The following is a 14,849-nucleotide window of genomic DNA, read 5'->3' on the forward strand; positions in this document are numbered from 1 at the left end:
GCCCTTGATAGAGATACAACAGGAATCGCCGTTTGCTCCGCCGTGGCCAAGAACTCTATATGTTATTTTATACAAACTACTATCAACTATATACAATAGTATTATTCATCTTCTAAGTCGCGGGTAAGACCTTTTTTTGTTACCATTTTTTCCACTAAAAATTTTCGATGCCTGTTTTAGAACTAGAGCAAGAATTCGAAGGGACAATAATCGATGAATTCAGGTGGTGCAACGACAAGATGAACGCTAACATATGGGTGGCTGCCTCAGATGGTAATGTGGACCGAGTGGAACGTATCCTCCGCGAGAGCAACGGCAGCATGACTCCGCAAACGAAGGACATTAACGGTTACACTCCGATGCATGCTGCTGCCGCATACGGCCACACAGACCTGCTCAAGAAAATGTGCAGCGAGTACAACGGAGATATTAACGTGCTGGATAATGATGGTGACACTCCTTTGCACCACGTGGAGGATGTGGGCACTGCCAAGTTGATCGTGGAAGAGCTAGGCGGAGACTTCACTATTAGAAACGCCGAGGGCCAAACGCCATACGACTCGTTCGTGGAGAATGGCGAAGATGGTGAGCTCATCGAGTACATGAGGATCAAGTCTGGCGTGGCCGACTCCCACGGTGCGGACGGCTCGCAGGGCGAGGGTATCATCAACAACCAGCTGCTAGAGGAGTTCAAGGACAGCGTGCGGTACACTCTGGAGAACGACCCTGAGGAAGGGGCCGATGAGTCCACTTTGCAACGTCGGAGGCAATTGGAACAAATCATTACAGGAGATAACGCCGAAGAGGAGTTGGAAAGATATATCCGCACCATGGTCAGGGAACAGATGCTGGGCCAGGGCTCCATGGGGGATGGCATGGGCGAACCAGACTCTAAGAGAAGAAAATAACGGTATCATGCATATCATACATATCATACGTATTTTTCCTCGTTAAAGGAAACTGAGCCTGGCACCGCACGTGCCAATCCTCTTGCCATATGTAATTTTTTTTTGTGCATTAATAGACAGTTTAACTAGTTGAAACTTCACCGCGTTAGAAAATAGAGAGAAAAAAACGTTGTAGTGAAAGAAAAGCAACAAACGTACGCTTGCTTCAGAAGGCAGCTTCAGTGTAGAAACAGTAAGAGAGCAGTTCATGAAAATGGTGACACAAACCAATCCGGTCCCAGTCACGTATCCAACGGATGCTTACATCCCCACGTACCTTCCCGATGACAAGGTTTCCAACCTCGCAGATTTGAAAAAATTGATAGAAATGGATTCCAGACTGGATCTGTATTTGACAAGAAGGAGGCTGGATACATCGATCAATTTGCCCACGAACACCAAAAACAAAGATCATTCTCCCGGCAGGGAAACGCTAAGAATTTATGTCTATAACACCACAGAAAACCGCCCTCGCAACGACTCTGACGCCTCAGCGGACTCAGGTAAGACCACATGGACACTGAGAATAGAAGGTAAACTACTGCACGAATCTGGCAAGGGAAACCGCCCATTCAGTGGATTTTTGGAAGGTATTGCGATTGATTTCAAAAAGGTGAAACCGGGCCACATGGGCAAGAAGAGGAAACACGATTCCTCATTGAGCCTTCCATTGAATTTGCAGCAAGCTGAAGACGACGATGCAGATGTCTCCATGATCGATGATGACAACGGCGAAGACGAAGACAACGATGAAGGAGAACCCAAGGAGGAGATTGTGGATGCCCTAGAATGGACCTACGACGAAAACAACATCGTGGAGTTCGACGGTATCGATGTAAAGAGGCAGGGCAAGGAGAATTTGCAATGCAGCATAACCATCCAGTTGAAAGGTGTGGATGGCGGTAAAGTGCAGTACTCGCCCAACCTGGCTACATTGATCGGTATGCAAACGGGTTCGGTTAACGACGCGGTCTATTCGATGTATAAATACATTTTAATCAACAACTTATTTGTCACGGAACGAACCAAGTCTCAGGACGAAGCTAATGATGTCGAGAATAACAATAACAACAGTGACGGCGATGGCGACGAGGGAAACGCTCCTCAAGATAAGCCAGAATTGGGCGAAGTGGAACTAGATTCACTTTTACAAAAAGTATTGGATACAAACGCCACACACCTCCCCTTGATGAATGTCGTCCAAAGCATAAATAAACTAGTATTACCGCTACCGCCCATCAAGCTAGACTATACAATTGATCTAGCCAAAGATACTACGTACGGTGCTACCAGCTTGGATGTAGATGTATCACATATCCTCCACCAATCGCAACCACAGCCACAACTTCAAAAAGAGGGAGAGACAGATGCCGAAGATACAGCTAAACTGCGTGAAATTACAAAGCTTGCTTTACAATTAAATTCCAGTGCTCAGAAATATCAGTTTTTCCACGAATTGTCTCTGCATCCAAGAGAAACGCTGACTCACTACTTGTGGTCTTCCAAGCAAAACGAGCTCGTACTACAGGGTGATCAGTACTTCAATGAAGACGCTGCAAGAACCAGCGATATATACACCAATAATAGCGATGACAGAGCACTAATGGGCAATATTTCACTTCTTTACTCCCAGGGAAGACTATAAATGCCTAATGTGCCTATCGTTCACCACCTCGTGTGGAGTGATCATGCGATCAAAGAGTCATTGAAACAAGAAAAATGAGAAAAATGAAAAATTTTCGACAAGTATATAGTCATTCCATTCAATAATGTATATGTTTTCTTTCGACACCATCTATATTATTATACTTTACACACATATAGTTTGTTTTTGTATTATAACAGCAGTGTTTGTTCTTATACGGTCAATACTCCCCAGTAACAATGCCTACTGATTCTCAAGTTTACAGATCCACCAGATCTAGCTCTCCAAAGACCTTTTCTTTTGAGGATGCTATCATTCAAGGTTTAGCCACTGATGGTGGTCTTTTCATCCCACCAACTATTCCACAAGTTGGTGAGGCTACTCTTTTTAATGACTGGTCAAAGTTGTCCTTTCAAGACTTGGCTTTCGAAATTATGCGACTATACATTGCCCAAGAGGAAATCCCAGATGCTGACCTAAAAGATTTGATCAAGAGATCTTATTCTACTTTCCGTTCTGACAAAGTCACACCGCTAGTGCAAAACGTCACCGGCGACAAGGAGAATTTGCACATTTTGGAATTATTCCACGGTCCTACCTACGCTTTCAAAGATGTTGCTTTGCAATTTGTTGGTAATCTTTTTGAATATTTCTTGCAAAGAACCAATGCCAATTTGCCCGAAGGCAAGAAGAAGCAAATTACGGTGGTTGGTGCTACCTCTGGTGACACTGGTTCCGCAGCTATCTACGGTTTGAGAGGTAAAAAGGATGTTTCCGTTTTCATTTTGTATCCAACAGGTAGAATTTCCCCAATTCAAGAAGAGCAAATGACGACTGTTCCAGATGAAAATGTCCAAACCTTGTCTGTCACTGGTACTTTCGACAACTGTCAAGATATTGTTAAGGCCATCTTCGGTGACAAAGAGTTCAACTCTAAACACAATGTTGGTGCTGTAAACTCCATCAACTGGGCAAGAATTTTGGCTCAAATGACCTACTACTTCTACTCTTTTTTCCAAGCTACCAACGGTAAGGACTCTAAGAAAGTCAAGTTTGTTGTACCAAGTGGGAACTTTGGTGACATATTGGCAGGGTACTTCGCTAAGAAAATGGGTTTACCAATTGAAAAACTGGCCATTGCTACTAACGAGAACGATATTTTGGACAGATTCTTGAAATCTGGTTTATACGAAAGATCCGACAAGGTTGCTGCTACTTTATCTCCGGCAATGGATATCTTAATCTCATCTAATTTCGAAAGACTATTATGGTACCTAGCTCGTGAATACTTGGCTAATGGCGATGATTTGAAAGCAGGTGAAATTGTTAACAACTGGTTCCAAGAATTGAAAACTGAAGGTAAATTCCAAGTTAACAAATCCATCATTGAAGGTGCATCAAAGGACTTTACATCCGAAAGAGTCTCCAACGAAGAAACTTCTGAAACAATCAAGAAAATCTACCAATCCTCTGTAAATCCAAAACATTACATCCTGGATCCTCATACAGCTGTCGGTGTTTGTGCCACAGAAAGATTGATCGCAAAAGATAACGAAAAATCTATCCAATACATCTCTTTGTCTACCGCTCATCCAGCTAAATTTGCTGATGCAGTCAACAATGCATTATCTGGATTTTCTAATTATTCATTCGAAAAGGACGTTTTGCCTGAAGAATTGAAAAAACTATCCACATTAAAGAAGAAGTTGAAATTCGTTGAAAGAGCTGACGTTGAATTGGTTAAGAACGCCATTGAAGAAGAACTTGCTAAAATGAAATTATAAGATCTTTTTTTGTCATGAATATATTATATTCTATATATCATATAGAATTCTATAATTAATAGAAAATGTGAAGTACGATTATCCTTAATGTTAATCACAGTGAAAAGGTTGAGAGGAGGGAGAATATAATATATACAAAAGACCATAATTAATCTTTTAATCTTCATCTACACTAATAATCTGTGAACTTTCGTTCTCAAGGACTTCTTTTTTGGATACTAATCTAACTTTGCCGCCCTTTTCCACCGATATTTCATAACCTGCTTTACTCAACGCATCATCCTGAACAACGTCTTGTGCTTCCATTTTTTTGACATATTCCTGATTCTTGGCATTGTTCTTCAATAAAAACTTGAGACAAACAATGGCTCTTTCTTTAATGAACGGATCGTTATCGTCAATAACACAATTGGAGAGAATTAACCCAAGACCACCCAATTCTGTTATTTGATCTTGAATTTCAGGATGTGCGTATACCAGCGACGCCAATATTTCAATTATGACTAATTTACAATTAGGGAAGTTATCTGCCCTAATGAAAGATGAGTTGGCGTTGACACGGTTAAAGATCAATACTCGATCCTCGATTTTATTACCTTGATAATCTGTGATCTTAATGTCACTCATCGTTTCACTATCCCCCTTTAAGAAATTAATCCTCAATAAATTTTTCTGGAAAGTATCTAATAACGATACTAATACTCTCACAGAATCATACGATATCAAAAATTTTCTAACATGGTCAAATTTACACAGGTCAGAAATTACATCTAAACAGGATAGCAAAGTTGAATGTAGTTGGATAGCAACTGAAGGAGTGTAATTGTTAGCACTTCTTTTGAAAAACGCAGGAATATCGTCAGATGCAAGGCGTTGCAAAATGGGATAACACCATGACATAATTGTAGTTAACTCGTATTTATTCCAATCTTCTTTACTCGTTACAATAAGCTGCAGTATTTGTAACAGTTTGGTGAATTTTCCTGGTTGTCTATTTTCTAATCCATAAAGATATTTACTAAAAGAAGCAGTGGTGAGGCTTTTGCTAATACAGTCTAAAACAGATAGGTCAACAGATGTAATTTTTAATTTTGAATCATCCAGATAGCTTCTGCCCTTTTCAATTACAAAGGATTCTTCTTGATCTCGAATGAATTTAGCTGTAACTATATCGAGAAAGATAATATCTCTTAGAGAATAATAGTCACTCTCAGGTGTGTCATTGTCCCTAAAAAATTCGTTGGAAAACTCATCATTGCAGAGATATGCTTTGAAAAGAAATAGATATGGCAACCAAAATTGCTCCTCTTCTTCACCCTCCTCGAACTTGATACGATAGGGATATTGGAAAAATTTCAATAGACCTAAGAAAGTAGTCATATCTACTGTAGAGTAATTTTGTTGCATGTTGTAAAGGCATGTCAAGCACGCAATGTAAAGATGTTTTATTAGTGGAGTGTCAACGACATACTCACTATCAGCATGCAGAAAACCACGTATTACTAGATTTTGTAGTAAAAGCTTCTGTGGAATTTTCTGATTTTCAGCAGCAAGGTTTCTCATCAGTAAGATAATGCCTCTCATTGTTCTTGTATATGGTATTGAGCTAACTGCATTCAAGGTTGTCGGTAACAGAGTTGCCTCCAACGTGTCTCTTAATCGTTCCCATAAAAACTGAGAGTCAGCCATCGATTTCCTATGTTTTTCATCATTAAATGTCCTTTGAAAAACTTGGTTCAGGTTTTCGATTATAGACTCATAATCCTCAACGCAACGTGGGTCATTCTTCATTTTTGCATCGATTGAATCAAACAATTTGAATTCATCGGAGAATTTTTCAAAGGCCATGGCTATTTAATCGACCTAATTTGATTATGTAACAATGCTATTCTGTGAGCGTGGTTATTCTGGCCAGGTACACAGCAGTTGATATATTTGTGTCAAGTTTTTTTTTTCCTCATCCCATCGATTTTCATTTTTCTTCCTTTCTAATTTTTCGCCAAAGGGAGTTCCTTACATATAATTAGGAGAAAACCTTGTCAGGCAAAGGATTCTTTTGTTGGTAATCCTCAACTGACATATTATACCCACATAATGATTCTATCATGATCTCGGTTTTGAAGTGAATTCTTTTGATGATATTAAAATACAGATGTAATGCTTTATATAGTTCTATACTAGAGGGTTATTAAAATGTATGATGTGAATGTGCATAAATAAAAGACGGTGAAATTTTTTAGAGAAGTTCTTTCTGATCTTGCTCTTCGTCGCTGGAATCATTTTCATTAGACAACTGTAATTTGTTATCTTTCCCATTGAAACCAATCCATCCCCCTTCGTCGTCAGATTCCTCCATTACCACATCGTCTTCTTCTTTATCTGCTTCATCTTTATCTTCTTCTCTGTCGTCTTCTAATAGTGCTTCGCCATCATCAACTTCGCCATCATTCATGGACCCATCAGTTGAGATCAAGAATCTATAGGCGTATTTATTATCAGTCGTAGTGTTGACCACATCCTTAGCCACTCTAGCAATAAATCTCTGTATTGACCTCATAGCCGTCGAAAAAAGATATTTGTGTTCGTTTATGTAATCACCACTTGCAGATAACAAAGCTTTAATCCAAATTAAATTAAACTCGATGTGTTGGGACTCAATAGCAAAATCGCCAATGAATTTCAGGATCCTCGGCAAATATACTACAGGAACATTACTCGCAACCAAAGGAATTTCTTTAACAGGTATGGATTCATAAACTTTGTTGATCAAATATTCTTCATTTAATCTGAATGCCATTATTAAAGCATTCAGATACTGCTTTTCCCGTAGTGCATCTACTGCGGCACGAGGAGTAACGTCCACATCAAGATCAAATGGGTCGAATAATATCGTGTCATTGGTAGAATATATCAACAAGCCTTCTGTTGAAGCAGCGGCAAAAGCATTCGCTGTTGGTGAGAACTCGACTGAAGTAACTCTCACCTCAGGCCTCATCTTCCTAGTTGACAGATCGCCGCCTCTTTGAGAACCTGGTAGAGAATTATCAATACGATCTTCCAAATCTGAATTTTCCCCTGCATCGTCGATTAAATCCAATGAGCCTGCTTCAGTCATCTTCTTACTGTTCAAAAATTCCAAAGTACCATTGAGTGCCATATTTCTGGATACAATGAATCTTTTCAATAAAACTTCGTTTGGAACATCATATAAACAAATGGAATTATTATTACCACCAGCCACAATGGCCATACCGTCAAAACTGTAATGGATTGTGGTGAAAAACTTGGAACGTTCGGAATTTTTCGCTGTGAATCTATCTTCATTAAATCTACCAGAGATTATATCCTTTCTACAGTCAATGTTACCCACTTGCTTGGCATCTTCTATGTTGAATATGGAAATTTGACCTTTTAAAGTAGAAACTGCCACTTCTTTCCCATCTGGTCTCATTGACAACGCCAAGACATCGGAGTAGACTTCCAAGGGTTCCACTTGTTGGCTCCTACCAAATATGGACCAAATTCTGATTGTTTTATCCCATGATGCAGAAGCCAAAACGCTGTTTTCTTGACTAAATGAAAGACACGAAACGGGACCCTCATGGCCAGACAAAGCATCCAATAATTGACCGGTTTGTACGGACCAAACATGTATGTCAAAATTATCCAGGGACCCAGCACAAACGACTTCACCTGAGGGATCCACCGCCAAACAATTGAATTGAATCCTTTCAGTACCGGTAAACGTTCTGAAATTTCGATATCTGATTAAGTCCCAGGCCCTTACAGTACCATCCAACGATGATGAAAACATGACTTGGCCCCTTTTGGCAAATTGCACAGCGGTCACTGAAGAGGTGTGTTCCTCGAAAGTGGCCAAACAAAAACCTGATGTTATGTCCCAGACCTTGATCTTCCCGTCATCGGATGCCGTCACCACACGTGAACCGTCTGGAGAGTATGCAAGACTGTTAGTAGAATCGAAATGGCCCTGCTGTTTCAAGATGTATGATTCTGATTGCCATTCGTAAACCAGTAGTTGGCCCAATTTGCTGGAACCAAACGCTAGCCATTCACCGGTGTTGTTGACACTAACGGTGTTAACAGGGTTTTGTCCCATAGAAAGTTGTTGAATCAGCGTGAAATCAGGCATATCGTAAAGACGAAATTCCCCGGTAGTGAACCCGACTGCTAACAGTCTTGTCGCTGGATGAAATGTGACACATTTTACTTTGGATTGGTTTGCATAAAAAAAATGCTTACTTGTAATTCTCCAACTGTATTTAGAAATGTCTACTTCCTCTTCCTCGTCGTCATCTTCACTTTCGTCATCATTGGTGGATCTCTTGGTAAATTCCCAAACAAAGACAGCACCGTCTTTGCTTACTGTATAGATTTTTTCCTGGTCGTGGCTGAAGAACGCACCCATAACATAGTCTCTGTGGCCGTTGAATGTAGTCGCTGCAAGGCTCTTCTCCTCAGAATCTACAGACCATATCTTTGCGCTTAAGTCTTTGGAAGTGGTGAGAATGAACCTGGAGTCCTGTGACCATGTTAAAGACGTTATATCTTGGAAGTGTCCCGCATGCACTCTATAACGGACAAAGGGGGCGAACTGTCTGTCCCTGTTGACATCTGGTGTCTTCCAAATCTGTAAAAACCTGCCCGATGCCAATGCGAAGAGCCTCCCATCAGGACTGAACTTCACAGCGGAGCATCTTTCTTTGAAATTGAAATGATGAAGAACGTTGCGAGCTTTGAAATTGACGAGGATGGCGCGACCGTCCTCGTCAATAGAAATCAACAGTGTGCCCTGCTTGTTCAAGTCAATGGCGGCAATATTTTTCCTATGCTCGTATTCAAACGTGAACGATTTGTTGTTGATTAAGTCAAACACACTGACCCTGTTCCCAACTGGCGAAATCAGTTGCTTACCGTCATCCGAAAAGGTTAAGTTACCTTGCCTGTAGACCGTACCTAAAAGGTTCGAGAATTTAAAATCGGACTTCATTAAGTTGCGGTTCGATCTGCGGTCTATTGGTTTACCTATCCTTTGAAAACCGTGTTACTATTATATTAATCATTGTGCGTACGTAAAACTAAAACTATATTTAAAACTTTTTTTTCTTCATCTTTCAGCTCATCGCAAAATTTTTCAGAAAAATTTCGAAAAGATCATCCGTCACATGTGATCAAGGTTGGATGTCTGATATTATAATGATTACTTGTCGAGACCTGCCCTAATGACAGCTTCTCTCGCCGTGGAATTGATGTGTTTGAACCGGTCAGGTCCTATGTGGGCGCCACCAAACCAACGGGCTACCACAACGATGACGTTCCACACATCCATGATGGTGATCAGATGAAGCATTCTCGAACCGGCGGCAGTTTCACCGTCGTCATCCGAGTCTTGGTATGTTGCTGCACAGCCATCCTGCTTGATACGCCAGGCGCTCATGACGTGATTCGCCTTACGCATCTTGGAGTCTGTCTTGAGCAAGTCGAGCATGTCAAAGGCTTGCTCCTCGGAGGTAACATGCGCTGCAAAGGCCATGAAAGTTGAACCTCTATCGGTGATGGGGTCCGAGGCAATCCATCCCTCGAAGGGGTCCGTAGGAATGTCACTCTGCAGGACCACTTCTGTCTCCTCTTCTGGCTCGACATACAAGACACCGTCGAGTTCAGTAAGAAAGTCGAACAGACATACGGATCCGCGATGAAACACGGAATCCATGACTTCCTGGAACAGATGCTGCAAGTACTTAGTATCGTAGAGGTCACGCTTAGCCAAAGAAGTGCAGACGCTAACGTCAATAACGTTAGGGGCCTCTTCGGACGGGTAGCGCGTTGGGAAGGAGATCTGCAGTGTCATGTATTCGTGCTGCGGGACCTTCACGGCGATCATGCTGCCGTCTTCCTGCTTCTTGGAGAGAAGGTCTGGGTAGATAGCCTCGACGGCCTCCAGTTCTTCGACCAACTGTTCGTGATCGTCGTCCATTGAGCTTTCCTTTGTTCTCTTCTTCTTCCTTACCACATATACCTATGCATTTATGTATGTACTTATATATACATATGTATAACTATATATATATATATATATACTAATATGAATGACTGCACAAGACGCAATTTTCTTTACCGATTTTTTTCCTAACATTGCGAAAAGAGAGAACAGAAGCAGCAAAAGTAATGGCAGCGAACGTAACGCAATTTGAAAAGGAGAAAGAACTGGGCAATGCTCTATTCAAACAGGGGCTCTACCGCGAAGCCGTGGACAGCTACGACCAGCTAATCACTGCGCAGCCGCAGAACCCGGTTGGGTACAGCAACAAAGCCATGGCGTTGATCAAGCTGGCGGAATATACACACGCTATACAGACGTGCCAGGAAGGACTGCGGTATGCGTTGGGGCCAGAGCACGCGGCCATCAGATCTAAGCTACAGTATCGTCTGAAGCTGTCACAGACTGAAGCAGGGTCAATAGAGATCCCCGTCATAGAGGTTGATGAACTACCGGCAGGATACGACCGGTCCTAGCAGGAAGAGCGATGTACACTGCGGTCACGCTTTCAACAGATCTTATACACATATATATATATATATATACATTTATCCTATGGAAAATTCTACTTCTACTTAGACTTCTAATAATACTTATATATGGGCATTGTTAATATGGTTCCGTAGTATCTTGCGCTTTCTTTCTTTATGTTTATCTTCGCGCCCGCACTTTTAAGAAAAAAAAAACTAAGAAAGAGAGTAAAAACCTCTAAAGAGCTTGAAACATACAAACAAAACAAACCCAACAACCGATACGATGAACTCGGATCATGGGGTTATAAAGACACACTATAAACTATATCTTCCCGACTCCTTATCATTGCAGAACCAAGTGGTCTCGCTTTTTATTCTGTGTGCCACTTTTCTATACGCTACACTGGACATGAGTTCATAGCCGACACATCCTCTATATTTCTATCCGTTTATTATTTATATACATGAAATCATGATTTTACAATCATGCCAATGACAACAGGTAATAATTGTCCCGAACTACGGAATAATTAGCCGCCGAAGGCTGGTAATTTTGCCACCAAAGACAATTTTCTTTTCCACGGAGCTCTTAGCGGTCTTTTTGTTTCGAATTTTTTACCGGCTCTTAACGGACTATTTTGGTTATAAGGGGAGTACCAGCGGCGGTAGACAGTTCGCTTTACTAGAATATTTGCAAGGGTCTACTAGTCTTTTGTATAAGTCGCAGTGTAGCACGCTATAGTCTGTTTTGCAGTGTAGTGTTAAAATACGCGAATCTGAAAATATAGTAACGCTGATGGTGCGTTTCGTTTCGATATTAAGTTTGCTTGGCTGTGCGGCGGCACTTGTCATAGCTCATGGTGACATGGATATGGACACGGATATGAGACCATTCGCATCTGTTGCTGTCTCACCCACGGCATCGATTGTTCCTGTGGCGCATGAACCAAAACATCTGCATGGTGTTCCTATTCTGCAATCGCCTTCACTTACCCCCGCGGAAAGATTATACTGGGAAAGCTACAACACTACGACCTATTTTACGACACAAGCTGGAAACAGGGGTGCCCTTCGTTTCCACATTATCACGCTGGTTCTTATTGCATTCGTGCTCTACCCGGTGTCTCTGGCGCTAAGCGCGGCCTCTTCCAAGTGGTACTTGCCCCTGTTGTTGGTTAACCTATGCATATGTATTTCGTCCGTTGTGGCACTTTCAGTGTTTAAAAGCTCCTTCCCAGAAGATGAATGGTATGCACACAATATCTACGGCACGACCTCGGGGCTTCTTCTCGTTCTCATGGCTGTTCATTTTTTTGCTGCAGTGCTCTCTGTCCCCGTCTCATCAGAATCGAAAAAAGACTACCATGCCGTTGACACTATCCCGCTGGATGACCTTGAGTCCACACCCGTCATAGTCAACAGCGCACGTGGCTCTCCCAGCCCTTCTTCTAATAGAGATACGTTGTTTTCCCTCTCTTCTGACACCACCACCAACAACAACAACAACCAGGACAACGGCAATATCAATAGTAACAAGCGGGAGCACATTGATGGCGAGGAAGAGACTGACAGTACGTCTAACCACAACACTTTGCGTGACGAAGATTACAATGACGATGAAGTTGCCTTCATTGAAGCTCCACCTCTATCTGCGCGAGATATCCCCGTTTTCCGCGTCTTGTTTGCCAATACAAAGTACCAGGTCCTTGCCGCCCAGCTCTCATACGCCGCTAATGTGATGCATCACATACTAATGTACCCGTTATTCATGTATATCTTCGTAGATCTGGTCATTGGCTTCGCGGTGGGTAACTTGCTCGGCAAGGGTATCCGCATCTTCAATCTCTTAGCCCACTGGATCAAAGGCGGCGTGTTTTTTACCCTCGGTGTTGTTTCTCTGGCAAGATACTGCGGTTTCGGAGCTAAATACGGCTGGGCATGGAACAACATCTGCTTCACCTCTCAGCTCTCTCAAGAGCGTTCCTCGAATCTTCTGTTCCGATTTGCGCCCGCGGGAACTTTCACCATGGAATCGATCGAATCGTTCCTCATCTTTTTCTATGGGTCTACTAACATCTTCTTGGAACACTTGGCAGGGAATGGCGGCGCATGGACCGCCAAGGATCTGCAGCACGTATCTATTGCCTTCATGTTCATAGGGACTGGGCTGTGTGGACTTCTCACGGAATACAAGCTAAACCACTGGCGATTCGAGCATGCTCGCAAACACTCGCACACCGATGTGGTCGCTGCCACGCCGGGATACTCTCCGAACCCTTTCCCGGCTTTCACCATATTTTGGACCGGTATCCTCATGTCCCAGCACGCACAGTCTTCACAATTCTCAACTACCATTCACACCCAGTGGGGGTACTTGCTGTCATATGGGTCCTTTTTCCGTCTGCTGACGTTCTTGATCCTGTTTTTAGTGCCCAACACCAACTGCACCGCATCCAAGCCATTCACGGAGTTGATTACGTCTTTCTGTCTACTTTGTGGTGGCCTCGTGTTTATGGAGTCCACCGATCAATCCATCGAAGCCATGGAATACAGAGGGTTCACCCCCATGTTCACTTTCAACCTCAGTGTTGGGTTTGTGTCTCTGCTGATGGCTTGGGAGATGATTTTATTTATTTGGAAGGACAGACTCATTAAAACCAGAAAAACCAGTCTTTAAGCACATCAATGACCTTTCTTTTTGGTCTTTTGCTCCTCCCCCCTCCCCCCAAATTACCCATGGGTAGTATATATGTTTCCTTTTCCCTCAACCCATTTTCTCTAATTATTAATTATTAATTTATCCAGTATCTAGTCAATTTCAAATCCGCTGTATCTATTCAAAGTTCCTAAAATGAATAAGCGACATCAATAAAAGAATTAAATCTTTATTCCAATTGAATTCAATGACGATTTACTGGGATTCCAATTTTGATAAAAGGTATGAATGATATTATGTATAATATCTACGCCAGCGGTTCTCTTTGAGGATGTAAAAATCCACAAAAGAGAAATTAGTTGCTCTACATAGTATTATAATAAAATCCTTTCTTTTTCTACGTTTCTTCCATCACCCGTGAGAAATACGATACTAGTCGATGGAAGATAGTTGGTTCATATCCCAACGCACTGTACTATTGCATTTGAAAGACAGTTCAATTGGAGATAACTCTTAGGATTCCATTGTTTAATTAAGGTAGTTAGTGCTTAGATTGAAGTACATTGTGAATTAAAGCAAATTTCCTTGTACTATATAAGAGATTTATACAAAACACACGCCGATTGGCCCTATTAATCTTTCAACTAATAGATCTTCAACTTTACTGCTTATCATTCTCCATCCTGAAACATCAATGGCGTATTGTGTCTGATTACTTCATATGATCTCTAATTGATTAGTCATGAAGAAAAATAAATCACCTTCCAACAAAAATGACAATAAAAGTATTCAAAAAAACTGTGTAGAATGAGGGATTCCGTTTATTAGTTTCCTTATATACCTGAGGAGAACTTCTAGTGTATTATGCATACCTTAGAATACTGTCTTATTAAGCAATGGAATCCAAACGATTATCTCAAAATTCATCAATCTCTCAAGAATTTAATAGCAATGCAAATACTAGTCGACAGATGATAGCTGGTTCTTATTCTAACAATAAAATTGTTGATAATCAGTGGTTTAGTAAGTTATGATAATTAAGAATAAGCCGTTCTTTCTTGAATTATATGAGAGAGATATATAAAGCTGTTGTGAGAAAATCAACTATCGTCTATCAACTAGTAGTCATACTACTAGTACATTATCATATACGGTGTAAGAATATGACGTATGTTACGGAAAGCTGTCATCTAATTTAGTGGAAGCTGAAACGCAAGGATTGATAATGTAATAGGATCAATGAATAACAACATATAAAACGATGATAATAATGTTTATAGAAC

General features: G+C 41.3%; 8 protein-coding genes across 8 annotated transcripts; 5 read left to right on the plus strand and 3 right to left on the minus strand.

The window, feature by feature from the left end:
- Positions 1 to 239: 239 nt before the first annotated feature.
- Positions 240 to 908, plus strand: SMKI03G1080 (uncharacterized protein; the record flags this gene model as incomplete). Its single annotated transcript, XM_056226475.1, has 1 exon — positions 240 to 908. One exon carries the CDS (start codon positions 240 to 242, stop codon positions 906 to 908), a length of 669 nt encoding a protein of 222 aa, XP_056080747.1.
- Positions 909 to 1,161: 253 nt separating this feature from the next.
- RSC6 (Rsc6p) lies at positions 1,162 to 2,592 on the plus strand (the record flags this gene model as incomplete). The annotated part of the gene is made up of 1 exon (XM_056226476.1): positions 1,162 to 2,592. One exon carries the CDS (start codon positions 1,162 to 1,164, stop codon positions 2,590 to 2,592), a length of 1,431 nt encoding a protein of 476 aa, XP_056080748.1.
- A 239-nt stretch (positions 2,593 to 2,831) lies between these two features.
- On the plus strand, positions 2,832 to 4,376 carry THR4 (threonine synthase THR4; the record flags this gene model as incomplete). The annotated part of the gene is made up of 1 exon (XM_056226477.1): positions 2,832 to 4,376. One exon carries the CDS (start codon positions 2,832 to 2,834, stop codon positions 4,374 to 4,376), a length of 1,545 nt encoding a protein of 514 aa, XP_056080749.1.
- Positions 4,377 to 4,532: 156 nt separating this feature from the next.
- CTR86 (Ctr86p) lies at positions 4,533 to 6,224 on the minus strand (the record flags this gene model as incomplete). The annotated part of the gene is made up of 1 exon (XM_056226478.1): positions 4,533 to 6,224. The coding sequence occupies one exon, from the start codon at positions 6,222 to 6,224 to the stop codon at positions 4,533 to 4,535; it is 1,692 nt and encodes a 563-aa protein (XP_056080750.1).
- A 388-nt stretch (positions 6,225 to 6,612) lies between these two features.
- PWP2 (snoRNA-binding rRNA-processing protein PWP2) lies at positions 6,613 to 9,387 on the minus strand (the record flags this gene model as incomplete). Its single annotated transcript, XM_056226479.1, has 1 exon — positions 6,613 to 9,387. One exon carries the CDS (start codon positions 9,385 to 9,387, stop codon positions 6,613 to 6,615), a length of 2,775 nt encoding a protein of 924 aa, XP_056080751.1.
- A 210-nt stretch (positions 9,388 to 9,597) lies between these two features.
- Positions 9,598 to 10,374, minus strand: YIH1 (Yih1p; the record flags this gene model as incomplete). The annotated part of the gene is made up of 1 exon (XM_056226480.1): positions 9,598 to 10,374. The coding sequence occupies one exon, from the start codon at positions 10,372 to 10,374 to the stop codon at positions 9,598 to 9,600; it is 777 nt and encodes a 258-aa protein (XP_056080752.1).
- A 191-nt stretch (positions 10,375 to 10,565) lies between these two features.
- TAH1 (Tah1p) lies at positions 10,566 to 10,913 on the plus strand (the record flags this gene model as incomplete). Its single annotated transcript, XM_056226482.1, has 1 exon — positions 10,566 to 10,913. The coding sequence occupies one exon, from the start codon at positions 10,566 to 10,568 to the stop codon at positions 10,911 to 10,913; it is 348 nt and encodes a 115-aa protein (XP_056080753.1).
- A 793-nt stretch (positions 10,914 to 11,706) lies between these two features.
- On the plus strand, positions 11,707 to 13,587 carry TVS1 (Tvs1p; the record flags this gene model as incomplete). Its single annotated transcript, XM_056226483.1, has 1 exon — positions 11,707 to 13,587. One exon carries the CDS (start codon positions 11,707 to 11,709, stop codon positions 13,585 to 13,587), a length of 1,881 nt encoding a protein of 626 aa, XP_056080754.1.
- Positions 13,588 to 14,849: the final 1,262 nt, after the last annotated feature.

This window comes from Saccharomyces mikatae, assembly GCF_947241705.1.
Source record: "Saccharomyces mikatae IFO 1815 strain IFO1815 genome assembly, chromosome: 3".
Classification (NCBI taxonomy): domain Eukaryota; kingdom Fungi; phylum Ascomycota; class Saccharomycetes; order Saccharomycetales; family Saccharomycetaceae; genus Saccharomyces; species Saccharomyces mikatae.